The sequence below is a fragment of the Pholis gunnellus genome (assembly GCF_910591455.1).
Source record: "Pholis gunnellus genome assembly, chromosome: 15".
NCBI lineage: Eukaryota > Metazoa > Chordata > Actinopteri > Perciformes > Pholidae > Pholis > Pholis gunnellus.
This window is the reverse complement of record NC_136542.1, coordinates 17,849,605-17,864,755: the sequence shown is the minus strand read 5'-3', so window position 1 is coordinate 17,864,755 and position 15,151 is coordinate 17,849,605. Positions and strand designations below refer to the sequence as shown.

The following is a 15,151-nucleotide window of genomic DNA, read 5'->3' as shown; positions in this document are numbered from 1 at the left end:
GAAAGTGGCAACTAAATGCAAATGGTTGCTTCATTGTAGTGTCTTCAAAAACTTTAAACTTTTCATCTTCAGAGAGCTCTGACTAAAAGAAGAAAAAAGTGTCACAAGCACTTCTTTCCTTTCAGCTGCTGCCTGTTATCTTAAATGTAAAATAGGCGCCGATAGCATTTAACGAAGCAGAGAAGAGTGAACTCGCAAGCGTTGACGCGTCTTATCTCTCGTCTCAGAGTTGAACTTGCTCAGGAACGTGGAAGCCAACAACCAAGAGAGTGGAGCGGCGGCCAAAAGCGCCAGCCTGCTGAGCAGCTTCCGCAGCTCCTCCAGCTACAACCATGAGACGGAGACAATCTTCGCTCTTCCCAGGATGCAGCTGGACTTCAAGTCCATCCACGAGCAAGATCCCGACGAACCGTCTCTAACAGGTAGGTCTGGAGCCCGCAAAGTAATGTTACGGTACATAAAGGCAGTAACGCATCTGTCGATGGACTGTATCCTTTTATCACGTGTTTTTATTTAAAATCTTTATTGTATTATTTTTATTATGAAGATGAGATAAATGAGACAATTAGCTAGCGCACCCCGGGGTCCCTCCGCCTCATAGCACCCACTGCTAGGGGACTACTTTTTTTGAGGGGGGGGGGGTGCTCGGCAACTCTGAAGACAGACTTTCAGTCAGTTTTAAAAAAAACAAACACATTAGCTGATGTGGCTGAGTGGAGAGCAGGGCCGTCTTTCAATCAGAGGGTTGACGGTTCAAACCCCGCCTCCGGCGCCACTGTTTGCATGTCGATGTGTCCTTGAGCAAGACCCTTAACCCCAAAATTGCTCCCTTAACTGTGCCTATGGTATGATTGCAGATAGCATCTGAATTGTAAGTCACTTTGGATAAAAGCGTCAACTAAATGGCTGTAATGTAATAGTATTTATCTCTTCTTTTTTCCTCCCCCATGTCCACCTTTAGAATCTTTATACTAACGGTCCATAGCTGCAAAGTTGTCCCTGAGATGTGAACAATACATTTTGTTCATGTATGACGCCAGAGTTTATCCTGCTTGCTAGTGCTAATGCTAACGCTACCAGCGTTGCGGAAGTCATAATATAAGAAGCAAAGGTTTGTCGTCTGGTCTCTTATTGTTTGTTTTTGTTTGTTTTTGTTTGTTCCAGACACCGACAGCAAACCCAAAGTGGAGTGCAGCGTGGTGACGGAGTTCACAGACCACATCTGCGTCACCATGGACGCCGAGCTCATCATGTTCCTTCACGACCTGGTGTCTGCCTACCTGAAGGAGAAGGAGAAAGGTTTCTGCCACTACATCATTCATTCCTCCAGTCAGTCAGCCAGTCAGTGAGAGACAATAAGCAACGTTTAGTCGTTTCAACCGGCCACGCTCTCTGGGACAAATTCCAGGGTCATCTGCGACAGGTGCAGCGATGACGATAGTTTGATTTGAGAGTGAAAATACCCCCCCCCGACGTTCTAAACCAGAAACGTCAATAAGAAGAACAACAATATGAACCACGTCCGTTTGCCTCCCTCGCTTTGGAAGCTGTTTGTACACTGCCGGACACATTCCGGAGAGCAGCATGAAGCACGGGCTGCTGAGTGTTATTTTCACACACAGCGGGCAGGTCGGAGTGCTCCACGCAGGCAGCATTTTAAGTGCTTTCTCATTGTGACGGAGGAACAAATTAGCACCCTTTATGCCGGCGACCTTGCGTTCGTCGAGAATAGCGCCTGCGACTTTGTTCTGTTTATTGTGCGGCTGAATGGAAAGAGAAGAGAGGGGAGTTTCACACCAGAGCTTGATCCTCTCCTGATCAATCAAAGCAGGCCAGATGGGTATTTGAAATGTGAAGAGAGTCCAGATGCGTGCTATCGAGGTTTCAGGGATGTTAATGAATGTTTATTGTGTTCTGGCCCTGGATGTTGTTGCTGGAGAATGTGTTTGCGATGTTAACAAAGAGAAAAAAAGAGAGCTTCCTTAATGCCTCTCTCCTCCCCCCCGTGTGTCCTCAGCCCTCTTTGCCCCGCGGATGTTCGCGGCGCGGCCCGGTCAGAAGAGCCCCACGGCGCTGCACGATGACAGCTCTGCGGACAAGGACAAGGACGACGGCATCAACTACACCACGGTGGACTGGAGGGAGTTCATGTGCAACACCTGGCACTTGGAGCCCACTCTCAGGTCAGCGGCGCTCCACCGCACCACAGACATGTGGAGCATTACACCCTCCGTCATTCAAAGTGCTCACTCGTGAATAACGCTCACTCTAAAAGCAGCGGAGGGCGAACTAGAAAGTGTGAGCGTCATTCTCTGTGACCTCGTGGCCACGCCAGGTTTCTCCCGGCAAATCCAAATATACGAGGCTGTCATGCATCAGTGTATAAGGGACAAAAGAAAGAAATCCAAGCCACACATAGGAAATAAAAAGTAAACTTTCTACTGTTTATAGTAGAAATAGCATAAAATGCTGGCAGCTGAGTGTTGCTACTATTTCAGCGTAAAGGATACACTGCAATTTAATTTTAAACTGTTCTCATCTCGTTTGATGGGTTAGTGTGTAAATGTACTGCCAAGACAGCTTACAAACTGTAAACAAAGAAAATATTAGAATATGTAAAAAATATTAGAATATGTATGTATTTATTAGATGCTTTATGTGTAAGCAGCATTTAATGTTTTAGTTAGGAATGGGTTGGGTTTTATCTCGAATCAAGATTAAAACAAATAAATTAAAAGTGAATTTAGTGAAAAATAGTGAAAAAATACCACAGGAATTATCATGTAAGAAGGAACCTACTCACACAAATAACAATCATAAAATGTCACAAATGACACAAAATGTCAGGTAAAGGGAATCCAGGATGTTCTAATCAAGATGGTTGAGTTTGTTTATCTCAAAGCTGTTGGATGGTTAAATAAGTAACATTGTATTTGTATCTGCTCACAGACTTGAAATATAATAACTGAAATAAGATGTAAAGAACAACTTAGTTTCTGTAGTTTTTAAAAACAAAAACACAAAAAAACATCTTCTTGCGTCCTCAGGCTCATCTCCTGGACGGGACGTAAGATCGACCCGGTGGGCGTGGACTACATCTTGCAAAAGCTGGGCTTCCACCACGCCCGCACTACGATCCCCAAGTGGCTGCAGCGGGGCGTGATGGACCCGTTGGACAAGGTGCTGTCGGTGCTCATCAAGAAGCTGGGCACCGCCCTGCAGGACGAGAAGGACAAGAAAAGCCGGGACAAAGAGGAACACTGAGGAACACGCCGCACCGCTGTAATCTAGGTCGTGCGGGCGTTCCCTACAGCGCACCAACACTGGATTACTGTATTACAACGGGCCACTACTGTACAACACATTTGTCAAACGTTTCCATTTTTACCTGCTACAGCCTGTGAATTTCAGCCGAGTTTGTTTACCGTGGCGTACGCCACTAGCGGCTCTGACTGAAGCGTTTTGCACCAATGTCGTTTTTTCTGTATATTTTGAACAAAGTAGCAAATGTTAGAATTATTTGACTTTAATGGTGAAGAAAAAATAGAAAAAAAAAAAACCTGCCTCTTTTACCTGCTGTACATGACCTTACTGAAATCGCTTGAAAGTTTATTTTAAGGCTTACCAATATTTCATGAGAAATGATTTCTTATACCATTGCCTTTTCTTTGTTTCCCATGGAACACATGGTAGATATGCTTTATGTATTTTATAGTGTAGTTTTAAGATATTTAAGAACAGTTCAGTGACAGTGTTCTTGATTTTTATTTTTATTTTGATGTGAACAAATAAACACTGGGAGGTTTACGGCACATCATCCGCTCAGTCACGACGATGACATGAACTTGTAATTATAATTTGAAACCAAGATCACTATTTATGGGTATGTGAAATGCAAAGTCTATAACATGTATCAGCTTGGTGTGTCAAGCTTATTTTTGTCCTTTTTTTAAAAAAATGAATCCATACAGTAGAACCAGTGTATATAATTACATTTCTTAAATATGTTGATTTCCTAACTTAATAAAAGTATTGCCATTCAATTTTAGATGAGGCTCAGGTCTGTTTTTGTTCAGTTGATACTAATTTAAATGTATTAATTATTTAATTGAAATTTCCGTTAAAGGGGAATTACACCAATTTTAGGCTTTGACGGTTGTTAAATGTTTCATGTTTTCATAACAGAAAGCCAGCATCATTAACTAGCAGCGTGGTGTTTGTTAGACGTGGGGCAGCGAGACTCCAAAAACACCAAACTGCTACAATATTGTTTCATTCTGCTGCTTCAGTCTTGACTCTTCTTTTTGTAATCTGCCTCTTGTGAGACGGAGAGGAGCACCACCACAGCACCCCTTTAATGAAGTGCAGTTTCCGTGGGTTGCTGTAAATCAATGGTGACTCCCGCTGCTCACTTTCCACTCCGTGAAATGCATCACTTCACGTGGCAAAGGGTTCCCATGAAACAGCTGTCAGACGGGTGATGAATCTTTAATGAACCACTGTACTTCTTTCTTTTTTTTCTCTATTTGTATGTCTCATATTGTATGAATCGAAGCTTTAATGGTAATAATACATTTTATTTTCCTACAGGTGGTAATTTGTTTCCATTTCTGGGTTTTTAGCTCAATGAGCGTGTGAATTCTACAAGATTCAGTTATTGATGTATTCCAACTTCTACCAGTTTGTCAAGAGTCCCCGCCCGCCCTCGCTGCTGTGCTCACTGGTGGCTTTTATTAATACAGTACCCCCCCCCCCCCCCCCCCCCCCCTCTCTGTGATACCTCCCCCTCCTCACGAGCCATGTTCCGCTTTTTGCCTTTTTGATGGCGCGTTGGCGGGTGATGGGGAGCGCGGTGGCACGGCGGAGAGGAAGGGAACAGCGGGTCTCCTCTGTGATGTCTGCTGTGAGATTAGTGCAGTGTCACCTGAGGAAACCCAGACAACTCCGTGTGTGAGAACACACTCAAGTCCTCTCTCTCTTGTCTCGGCTGGACATTATTTTTATGATTTTTTTTATTCTGCCTGCTGAACAAGCAGCCTTCCTTTGAAGTCGTTTTTTTTCATCTATTTTACATATTCCCCGCGCTGTTTTTCTTTTATCCCTTCCCAGAGCTACACAGTGTGTAGGCCTACATGTCAACGTGTGAGCCAAGAGAGCGACCAGCAGATGGAGTCAAAAGCCAGTCGTCCCACAATCTGAGCTCCTCCTTAATGACGAGTCAGCTCCCCTGTTTACTGTCCCGCTACTGAATTATAAAACAGAAAACTGGAACGGGGGTGCATTAAAAAGTCACGGAGTGGCCAGAGATGTCGAACAGCTTCCAAGTGCCTGCCTCGGTCCTCCCCGGCCTCCGATAACGCTGAGTGGTGGACTGCCAAGTCGAGGAAAACTGACATGAAGCTATTATTGCTTTGTGTGAGCAAATGACAGAAACAGTCTTCATAATTAGAAGGTGGGAGAGGTGCAGTTAAAACGGTGTAGAGGGCCGTGCTGGAGAATGAATATTTTATCTGCAGAAGACAGAACTTCTCAACATAAAGGGTTCTAAGCTTTGAAGCGAACCAGAGAGCTGCTGGTGGAGCTTTTCGAACAGTTTCCCCTATGAGGTTTTAGCAAAATGCATGTTCTCGTTGCCGAATGACGGTCTTCATTAGCAGAAAGCTGACAGTGAACAGAAATTAAACAGACAGGGTATCATTAAGAGTGCTTTGAACCTGGCCTTTAAACTTTGCTCTACACGTAATCTATGCAAGATCTACCCTTCATCATAAATCTATGAGAATGCTTCAGTATAACTTAAGAGTAAGAGTTCAGTGTCACCTTCAAGGTGTTTACATTGTAATAATGGCTTCATAAATGGTTAATTAATCATTTACTAATGCTTTATAGGACCGTTATAGCCAATGATTAAAACAAAAAATCCCTTTTGCTGGTGTTTTTGCTAGTCCAACATCTCGCTTTGCCTTTTTAATTTTTTTTTAGTTTATTAGTAATTTGTGAAACCTTAGCTTAGCATAAAGACAGGAAACGGCTAGCCAGGCTCTATCCAAAGTTTCATAATCTGCCAAAGTCAACTGATTTGGATTTCTTGCCTAGAGTTCAAGTAGAAAAATAATACAACTCTAATGTCTGTACACTACATACATCTTAAACCACGGTGAAGAGGGGCTTAGCTTAGCATAAAGACTGTAAAATAGGGAAACTGTTCGCCTGGCTCCGTCCAAGGCTAACACGTTGTGTCTCATTTGTTTAATTTGTACAAAAAGCAAAGAGTACAATTGAGATTTAAAATTAGTTTCACTTAGTTTTATATCAATTAGAACAAACAAGATATGTTTACGAGAAAGGCACTCAGATTCCCACAGATCCCAAGACATAAGTGAAAAATAATATTTAGAATTATATTTGTATACCTTCAAACAATTGCAAAGCAAAGCTAACTGGCTGCCTTATATTTACCGGACAGATGGTATCAATTACGAAGTGGTGTCACTTCTCTTATCTGACCATATAAAGGTGCAGCATGTAGGCTTCTGCGTCATGGTGAGGTTGCAGATTGCAACCAACTGAAACGTCTCCCGTATGCCAAGCTTGTAGGAGGCTGCGGCGAAAACATGAAATCACTAATGTCCCTTTGTAGCAACAGTGTTTTGGTTTGTCCATTCTGGGCTACTGTAGAAACAAGGCGGCGGGCTCCGTGAAGACAAACCGCTCCGTATGCAGATCTAAACGGTGAAGTAACAAATAGGCTACACAACAATTCTTATTTTTAGGAGATTATACAATGAAGAAAACAAAATTATCAATATTATATTCCATTTATGCCAATAGATCCCCCTATAAATGGTAAACACTAACATTTATAACTGTATTATTACATAGGATTTGTCACAATCCAATGATTAAAAAGCCTTTAGTTACTACTTATGCTACTACTTGCTACCCTTTACAAAGGGTGTCTCAATAGAATGACATTCCAATGACTTTTAAGCTTCCAACTGAACCAAGATAAAAGCTCAATCAAGAGCTGATAGTGAAAGATTCAGAAAAATAAATGCAGTGTGGGAAAAGAAGACGGAAGATATCAAGGTATTTACTACTCATTAAAAAAAAATCATTGTGAGTGATGTCCTTGGAAACAGTTGTCTATTTAATCGATACATAAGAACATTTTTCAAAAAGCCTCTTCTCTCATGCCAGGCACAGCTCCATTCACTCTGACATACACCTACGCAAGAACCGTTGACGGTGTTTTCTTCACAGACCGAATGATTTCAAGCAGCTTTTTTACTTAACTTCCAGAAAAACGGCCTTTTAGGGAGTGTTTTTTCCACATCTGTCTCAAATTATCCCCTCGCTTTGGAACTCCTCATTATCCTAATGATGGATAGGATGAGCGAAGACATGATACCTTACAGAATGTTTGAAACCCCTTCAAAGCTCTCTTCTGAGCCTTTGCCCTACAGAACAAATGGGCCCATCTGGGACAATAAAGACCAAAAACTGCATTAAATTGAATCCAGCAAAGCGCCGTTCTGACGTACAGCGACTAAACGGTCTTATTACAAATGAGCAGATTGAGATTTGAGCCCCTGTTTGATTACATTTTTTAATTGCTTGTCCCACTTCATCAGCTTTACCTTGATTTAAGAATTCGGTGTAACAATATGACTGAAAAGGTGTTGAAAGGAGAAGCCGGTCGATGGTATAATAGTCGAAATGTTCCGTTCCCCGGTTATTTGCTCGAGCTGTGGAACGCTGCCACACAGAATAGATTAGAGTCTCCGCTGACTTGGCGGTGACCTCCCTGACCGCCATGTTGTCTGAACCCCCTCGCCGTGAGCAGCTGCCGTAGCTGCTGGTGCTCTCTGGTGGATGCTCGCTTGATTGTGGTGCCTCTGTGCTATTGCCAATGTAGCGGGTTCAATCTCCTTGTGCGCCCACCAGCCAGCAGTTTGAAGGCTGTCACGTCTTTTGGAAATACAGCTTGTGAGTCATTTCTCAGCGAGTGTGGGGAAACTTCTTTAATCTGTGTCTGTACAAAGACAACAACCACCCAACTCTGCAGTTCCATTCAGCTTCATATGGAGCTTTATTTTTTAAAGCATCTTTTAGCTTGTTGTTATGCCTGTATGGCTTGCAAATGAAACTTGCATTAACACATTTTGGCCACTTGGGGGCAGTGCACTTTTTTAAAAAAGCTGCTAGCATTGATATATTATCATCTTTTAACACATTCGTTGATACGCAGCAAAAAGCATTGAGTTGGAGTCGTGTTTCTGACCACCTGGCGATTACAAGTCCAGTATTCACTCTCCTTTTAGCTCTGTTTTGTTCTCCACCAACTCTAAGCTAGCTCACGTAGTCTGTCTGTTATTGAGTGCTATAGGTAGATATACTGTAGCGTAGTGCAGTGTTTCCCAAACTGACAAACCATCTTGAACCATAACAACAGGCTTTGTCAATAAATCGTGAAAAGGGGCAAATGTGTGCATAAATAATACTCATTTGAACTGCCTTTTCCATATCACATTATCTTGAATAAGTAAACCAGACATTTCAAAGCGATATACGTTCACAATCACAACTTTGTTTCATTGAAAACACATGTTAAATACTTTACAAATGTGAGCAAATAAATGCATTTAGGCAGAGTTAAGAGCCGCTCCTTTTACTTCTATCGTCAGTCAAAACAAACTGTAAACCTTTAATATTAGATTAGGCAGAATATTGGACAAAAACACGGCTCCACATTAATATTGCTCTGTGTCTGCTGAATGTGGTAATAGACAACTTTGTACGCTGATAATATGTAACACAACAGCTTGCTGCGATATTCCCAAGTGGCCCAACAAAAAGAAAATGAATGCAGGCTTACCACCTGTTTGTACAGTACCGCTGTAAGTATTCAGCAATCATCAATGTCAGGAATGCTCAGTGGACATGGTGAAACAGTTGAGAACAGCCCAAAAACAATAGCTGCCAACCCATCTAGTTTACTTCCTACCAAGCGGAGTTCTGCCGCCCTGCATCGGTATTTCCAAACACTGTCTCAAACCAGTCGAAAATTCCATGCCTCCAGGAGCAGCAGTCATGTCGCGCGACCAACCGGTCTCACCTGTGGCACTTGTCTGGCTTGTCTCTGGCAGCGAGAGATAAAGTCTGCGGTTTACCCAGACAAACCACACTGGCAGCTACATAATCATTTAGAAACACACGTCAACACATGCACACAGCACCAATTATTATATTCTGAAGAGCCAATTTACCTTGCCAGTCACCAGAGTGCATAAACCCTCATTGGCAAATGTTATATAAACAAGTTGAGTGTGTTCTTTCATGTGCATCAACAATAAAATGAAGACAAAAATGCAATAATAACTTTACAACTTTGCACATTATATTCAGTTGGAACCTCCCCCGAGCCTTGTTGCTTTAGTTTCTTCTGATTCATTCATCCAGACTGGTGCTTTAGTTAAACATTCTCTGAAGGCACAATGGGCACTTTACATTACGTCTGCTGTCTCACAGCTTGTTCAGTGACCCACGGTTATTCAAATTTATGAAAACAAGGATGTGAGGCGTTTCACCTTGGGACTATTTGCATTAAATGCCGTATGGGCTGATGGTCACCTTTAAAGGGGTGATGGAAGGGCAGCCCAACGTGAATGCTCTTGATTCAGACTGAAGACAACTTGACTTTTTTGTGTCTTTTCAATCAAGCAATTCTGACTAAAGCCTTCAAAGTCAATCAATATGTACCATGGGTCTTTCATTCCGGATCCTTTGGAGAAGTCATATAATGGCAATTAGTGGGCAGGTCAACGAGTCCCCACTTTAATTTCGAGAAAATTCCCCTTAGATTTTCGATTACCGGAGAGCACAATGACTCTCCCTCCTAAACCGAGAAGAACTAAATGGAAGCAGCTAGGAGATTGCTCCGTCGTACCTCTTTTAGACCTTATAGTGCAGCATTTGAGATTTGATCATGAAATATTAATCGACTCACCTCAGCGCGGAGGAGGGTATCTGGCTCAGCACTGAGCTGTCTCAGATCCCATCTTTCTAATAGACCTTTGTCTGTAAGACAATTCATCTCCCGGAGGCATGCAGCTCCTAAAAGGTCCCACAGAGCTCAATTCCAGGTCTCGTCCATACTGTTGTCTACAGTATAAGCTCCCACTTGGAAATGTATTTTATTAAAACCGTACGTTTCTCCGATGGTGCGCAGAAAAACACCAATTTATTCAAGCTGTTAGTGAGCATAAACCTATATCTGTCTTGATGGAAGTATTTTCTTTAATCCCTTTTACTTAACACATTTATACAAACTGATAGAGATTTTCACTGTTGACCTTCAGTTATGACTTTTTTAGTTTACTTTTGAACTGGAGATGTATTAATATAACATTGTAGTAGCAAGCACTTTCCCCTCATACAATTCCTCTGCCGCAGAGACTTTTGTCAGAATGGCAACTTTCTCAAAGTCATGTGCTGCAACCTCTCCACTTTTCTTAAAATGCATCGTATTGGCTAATAATCAAATATGAACCGTTATTTTATTTTCAATGTGAAGAGTACAGACTTGCCAGAGAGTCTAATTTTGGAACACAAACTTGTCCTTCTCTACTGATTCTCTGTCTTTTTCTTAAGTCTCAAAAGTCTTTTGATGTCAAAAAAGATTTTTACTGAATAATCTTGAATTTGTATTAAACATGTTTTTGCAACATATTCTCTCTTTTCGGTGAGGATTTCTTTTTTAGATAAGCCCAAAGTGGGTTCCTACCTGCATGTATTCTATTCTTTATAATTTTTTTCTCTGTCTGTCCTATAACACATACACATGAAGGAAATCTCCAATATATGCGTTAGTGTTTGTGTCAGACACTGACTCACACTGAAAATAGCCTTGAGAGGGTAGTAGGTTGAAATGTATTGACAACTTATTCATGTACTAACAGCCCATCTTGTTCCATTTTCAAGAACAATGTATAAAACCAACATTGTGACAAGATACATACAATTATTCAAGGTAAAAGGGACACCAGAGAGGTCATTGATTATATAAAATCCATAGAGAAAGCTCTTTTGGAATTTATTCAAGAGATATGATCCAGCTTCTAGGTTAGTGTAGGGATGTATGCTTTTACATCTGTTCGTGTGTCTGTTATCGAACCCTAGGCTGATAAGAGACAAGAAAATACATGACAGAGGGAGGATGACATATGACAAATGCATTCAGAGCGTAATGACTCCATGGTTGCGTTTTAGCCGACAGACTCAGCAGGAAGCCACTCAATCCATCTCTGCTGACAAAGGCCCATCAATAATGAAATTAATGCGAAATGGAGAGTTGATTTCTTCTGTCAGCGTCAGGAAAAATCCTAACGGCAGCCAGATGTTGGAGAGGCGTTTGTCTCGAGCGGGAACAAACAGTGTTATAGTTGTGTAAAAGTTGAGTAAGTTAGCCCAGCATCAAAGAACGCTAAGTTTTGGAAGGATTTCGTTTCTGATGCCAGATGGTGTAAATGGGGCACAAACTGTCGCCTTCTTTTGCAGCCATGCTAGCAGCACATCGCTAGGTGCTTTGTCAGGCACCTGTGTAACTAATGACAGCCCTGTTAGCATCAGCTGTAGGCTACATTGTGTAGCACTAATTAGCAAACGTTAGAATGCGAACACACCAAACCAATATGATGAAGTTGGCAACTTGGTACCTTGGTTTAACCGTGAGCATGTTGCCATGCTAGTGTTAGCATGTAGCTCATAGCACTGCTGTGCGTACATGAACAGCTTCACAGAGCTGCTAGCACGGCTGTAGACTGTTAAATTCATGTCAGAAAAGTGTTGACTTGCTTTGGCTTTGTTTTTTGGAAGATTTGTGGAATTAAAACCAACAGAAGTGACTGTTTACTCACATCCTACGCCCAAATGCCATCAAAAAAACAAGGCTAGGTGAAGCTGTAAGGACTAGATGACATTCCCAAGCATGAACGTCGAGAACAAACAAGTTTAAACAAGTATAGCATACTTTAAAACGAGTGTAGGCATCTCGTGCACATGATTTAATGGCTATGTCAGAGATTAAATGCAAAGTGTGCCCACTGTTAGATTTGACTGTGGTGACCTGATGAATACATTATTAAACAAGAAGCAAAGACAGAGTGAGAGAATGCAAGAAATAAAAGACCTTATGGCGAACCTTTGGGGAACCCGGCCTCTGTTATTGTCTGCAGAGGATTACTGCGTGATGAGTTTTCAATTTGATCAGAAAAGGTTGTACAGTAGGCCACGAGAAAGATAGAAGCTGGAGCAAATTACGGCAGCGCGCTTAATGCCCAAGCAAAGAATTCTGCCACGGGCACAAAGGTTGTGTTAAGATATGAGAGGATTAAAACAGAAGTTCCACCTAAATTCTCTTCCACAACTGGTTATCGTTCACAAACTGAAAAAGCTTGAGATATGCAATGCCTCGTCAAAATCCAAAGTCCTCCTCACCTGGTTCCTCCGGGGCGGAAGTTTAGTTTTAGTGGCCTCTGCTAGATGATCAAACACTGTATTCAGAAGCAAGAACAACACCAGAAATGTGTGCACCCTTCGCCTCAGTCACCACGACAAAGAAGGGTCAATAATATTGGCAGAAACTGGCCCACCAACTGGTTGATCACAAGATTTATTTTGAATGCCAGACACACGCCTATAGAGTCTGGTATGTAAAACACAACCCCAGAAAAGTGAGCTTTTTTTTAAAATATTTTTTATATCAGGGAAAAGAAAAGTCACTTTGAAGCTTTCACATAAGGTTTTCAAAGCCTCTAACAAGTTAAAGATGTAAGAGAGAGATGAAGCGCTGCGATCGCAGGCAGAGAGAGGGACCGACGGAGCTTTAAAACTGACTGATTGATGGTCGGATGTATGGAGGTCTTTTTCTTTCAACACGGGGCTGAAACCAGATGCTAGAGCTACATCACTCCAGAACATCATCTTCTCTTTCACGATAAGGAGATCCTGAACGATTCATTCGTGTTAAAAAAAGTTTCAGTTCCTGAATGTGTGTGTGTGTGTGTGTTTGCGAGTGGGGGGAACAATCTTCTCACCTCATGAAAGTTAGAGCAACTGATCTAAAACTAGGCAACAATTAATAAAATAAATGTCTTGTGTTTTCACTGTCAACATGAATAATATGCACAGGGGTATATGTATATTTAGATATTTGTACTGTCTAGGAATGATAACACTGTTAGAAAATGTGTGATTCATTCAATTAACTCACATATTTTAAATGGGTATAATTTTGGGAAAAAATATGCTTATTCGCTTTCTTGCCAAGAGTTAAGAGGTTTGATACCATCCTCATATGCGCTAGATATGAGGCTACACAGCCAGCTGCCGGTTAGCTTAGCTTAGCATAAAGACTGAAAACAGAGGGAAGCAGCTTAGCCAGCACCTTCAAAGCTTAATGGGGTAATCTCTAACAAAAGTAGCGGTCAAACTCAATGCATTCAAACAACCACCAGCACGGTTGGTGTCTTACCATAGCAACCTTCATTTCTTTTTGAAGATAAGTAAAGTTTTAGCACTATGAGCACTATGCCCTTTAGGCTATTACCGACAGTGAGCATTAATGGTCACATTAGTTTCTTTCTGCATCTTTATGATCTGCGTTATTGAATCATTCCATTAGGTTTTACTATAAATCTATGTTTTTCTTGCCTCCTTTCACACCGACGCTGTACCTTCGCAGCTGCATTCTGCCCGTAGGAGTGTTTATCCGACTAAAACTCAAGGCTGCACACTGAAATCCACAGGGACTGCTATCTTTGTCAACAATAAGTTGGGGGAACCAATTTAGCCTGAAATCCACAACGGCGTTCACGCGCCGTCTCATCAGATTCTTGCAGAGAAATATTGAGTGGAGGCCTGTCACTGAAGTTCGAAGCGAGAGGGGAGCTTTGCCAACAATCACACCTTCTCCAACCCTCTGACGATACCTCTTCAGACAGTGCTGTGCTGTAATAGCACACTGTCCATCATTGTTACCCTCCCAGATGGACGTAGAGCTCTAATCCTGATCATTTCATAATAAATGGCGAGCAGAAGTCTGTCACAGATTACCGACTTGCAATCACACAAAGTAAAACCACCTCTCAGGTACTGTGTGCACTTAGGCGTTGGAGAGTCTCTATTTATAACCTCTACTGCTCCTGACAGAGTGGTGGTTATTGGAAGAGGTATAAGCCTGCCTGTACCACTAAAAGCCATCGTGAGTCTGGCACTGATGGGGTTTGTGGGAGTCAGACAGCATCCAACCCCCCCACACCCCCACACCCCCCGGGCCAGCTGTGAGTAGTCAGTGGTGACTGGCTCACCAAAATCATCTCTGAGCCATCTCCCCTCCTGCAGGAAAACAAGCAAGGCCCACTCCCGTGTCCACGGAAATTAATTTGTGCCAGTATCCGTGGAGGTTTAACATGCTCGGGGAAGCTGGCACAGAGCTCTGGCTCTTTACTGATTTACATGTCGTTGTTCTTGGTGTTTCTTATGCAAGGGCTGAATCCAAGACAAATTGTACTGATTGTTTGTGACAGTGCACTGCCAGCCTACACAAACCATACATATATATATATATATATGTATGTATATATATATATATGTATGTATATATATATATATATATATATATATATATATATATATATATATATGTATGTATATATATATGCCCATGAGTTATGCGGATTTACATGCCATAATGAGTTGAGGATTTAAGTGCCGGTGAATGGGTTAATGTCCTGTGGTTTGACCATGGGTTTGACGCAGGAATGGTTAATAGGACAGGCAGCAGGTGGAGAGACATGCAGACTGATGAGCAGCAGCAGAGGAAGCCACTGTGTGCTGACAGCCGTGGAGAAAAGAAGCAACGATTGCCCGTCACTTATTTGCCCCATATGCAGCAGGCAAAATTGTTCTAATTGCAGGGTTTAGGCACCTTTAAAAAAAAAAAAAAATAGAGCTTCCAGGCATGCTTTCTCCGTCTGCCTCTCTCGTCGAACGGGACGCCGGTGAATAACGTTCCATTGCCGGTTGGATGACTTGAGGAACTCTCGTCGAAGTCAGCGGACAGAGAAAGCGGGGTTTTTTTTAATGGGAA

At 42.1% G+C, this 15,151-nt stretch overlaps 1 protein-coding gene across 18 annotated transcripts in view; it reads left to right on the top strand.

Moving 5' to 3' along the window:
* kiaa1109 (KIAA1109) overlaps window positions 1-4,042 on the top strand; it is a 65,405-nt gene extending 61,363 nt beyond the window's left edge. For all 18 annotated transcript variants that reach the window (XM_079175172.1, XM_079175182.1, XM_079175174.1 and 15 more), the window contains 4 exons: window positions 228-422; window positions 1,165-1,299; window positions 2,018-2,183; window positions 3,048-4,042. In XM_079175172.1, coding sequence (XP_079031298.1) covers window positions 228-422; window positions 1,165-1,299; window positions 2,018-2,183; window positions 3,048-3,264 — 713 coding nt within the window. In that variant the 3' untranslated portion in view covers window positions 3,265-4,042. The remainder of the gene's footprint in view (window positions 1-227; window positions 423-1,164; window positions 1,300-2,017; window positions 2,184-3,047) is intronic.
* The last annotated feature ends 11,109 nt before the right edge of the window (window positions 4,043-15,151 follow it).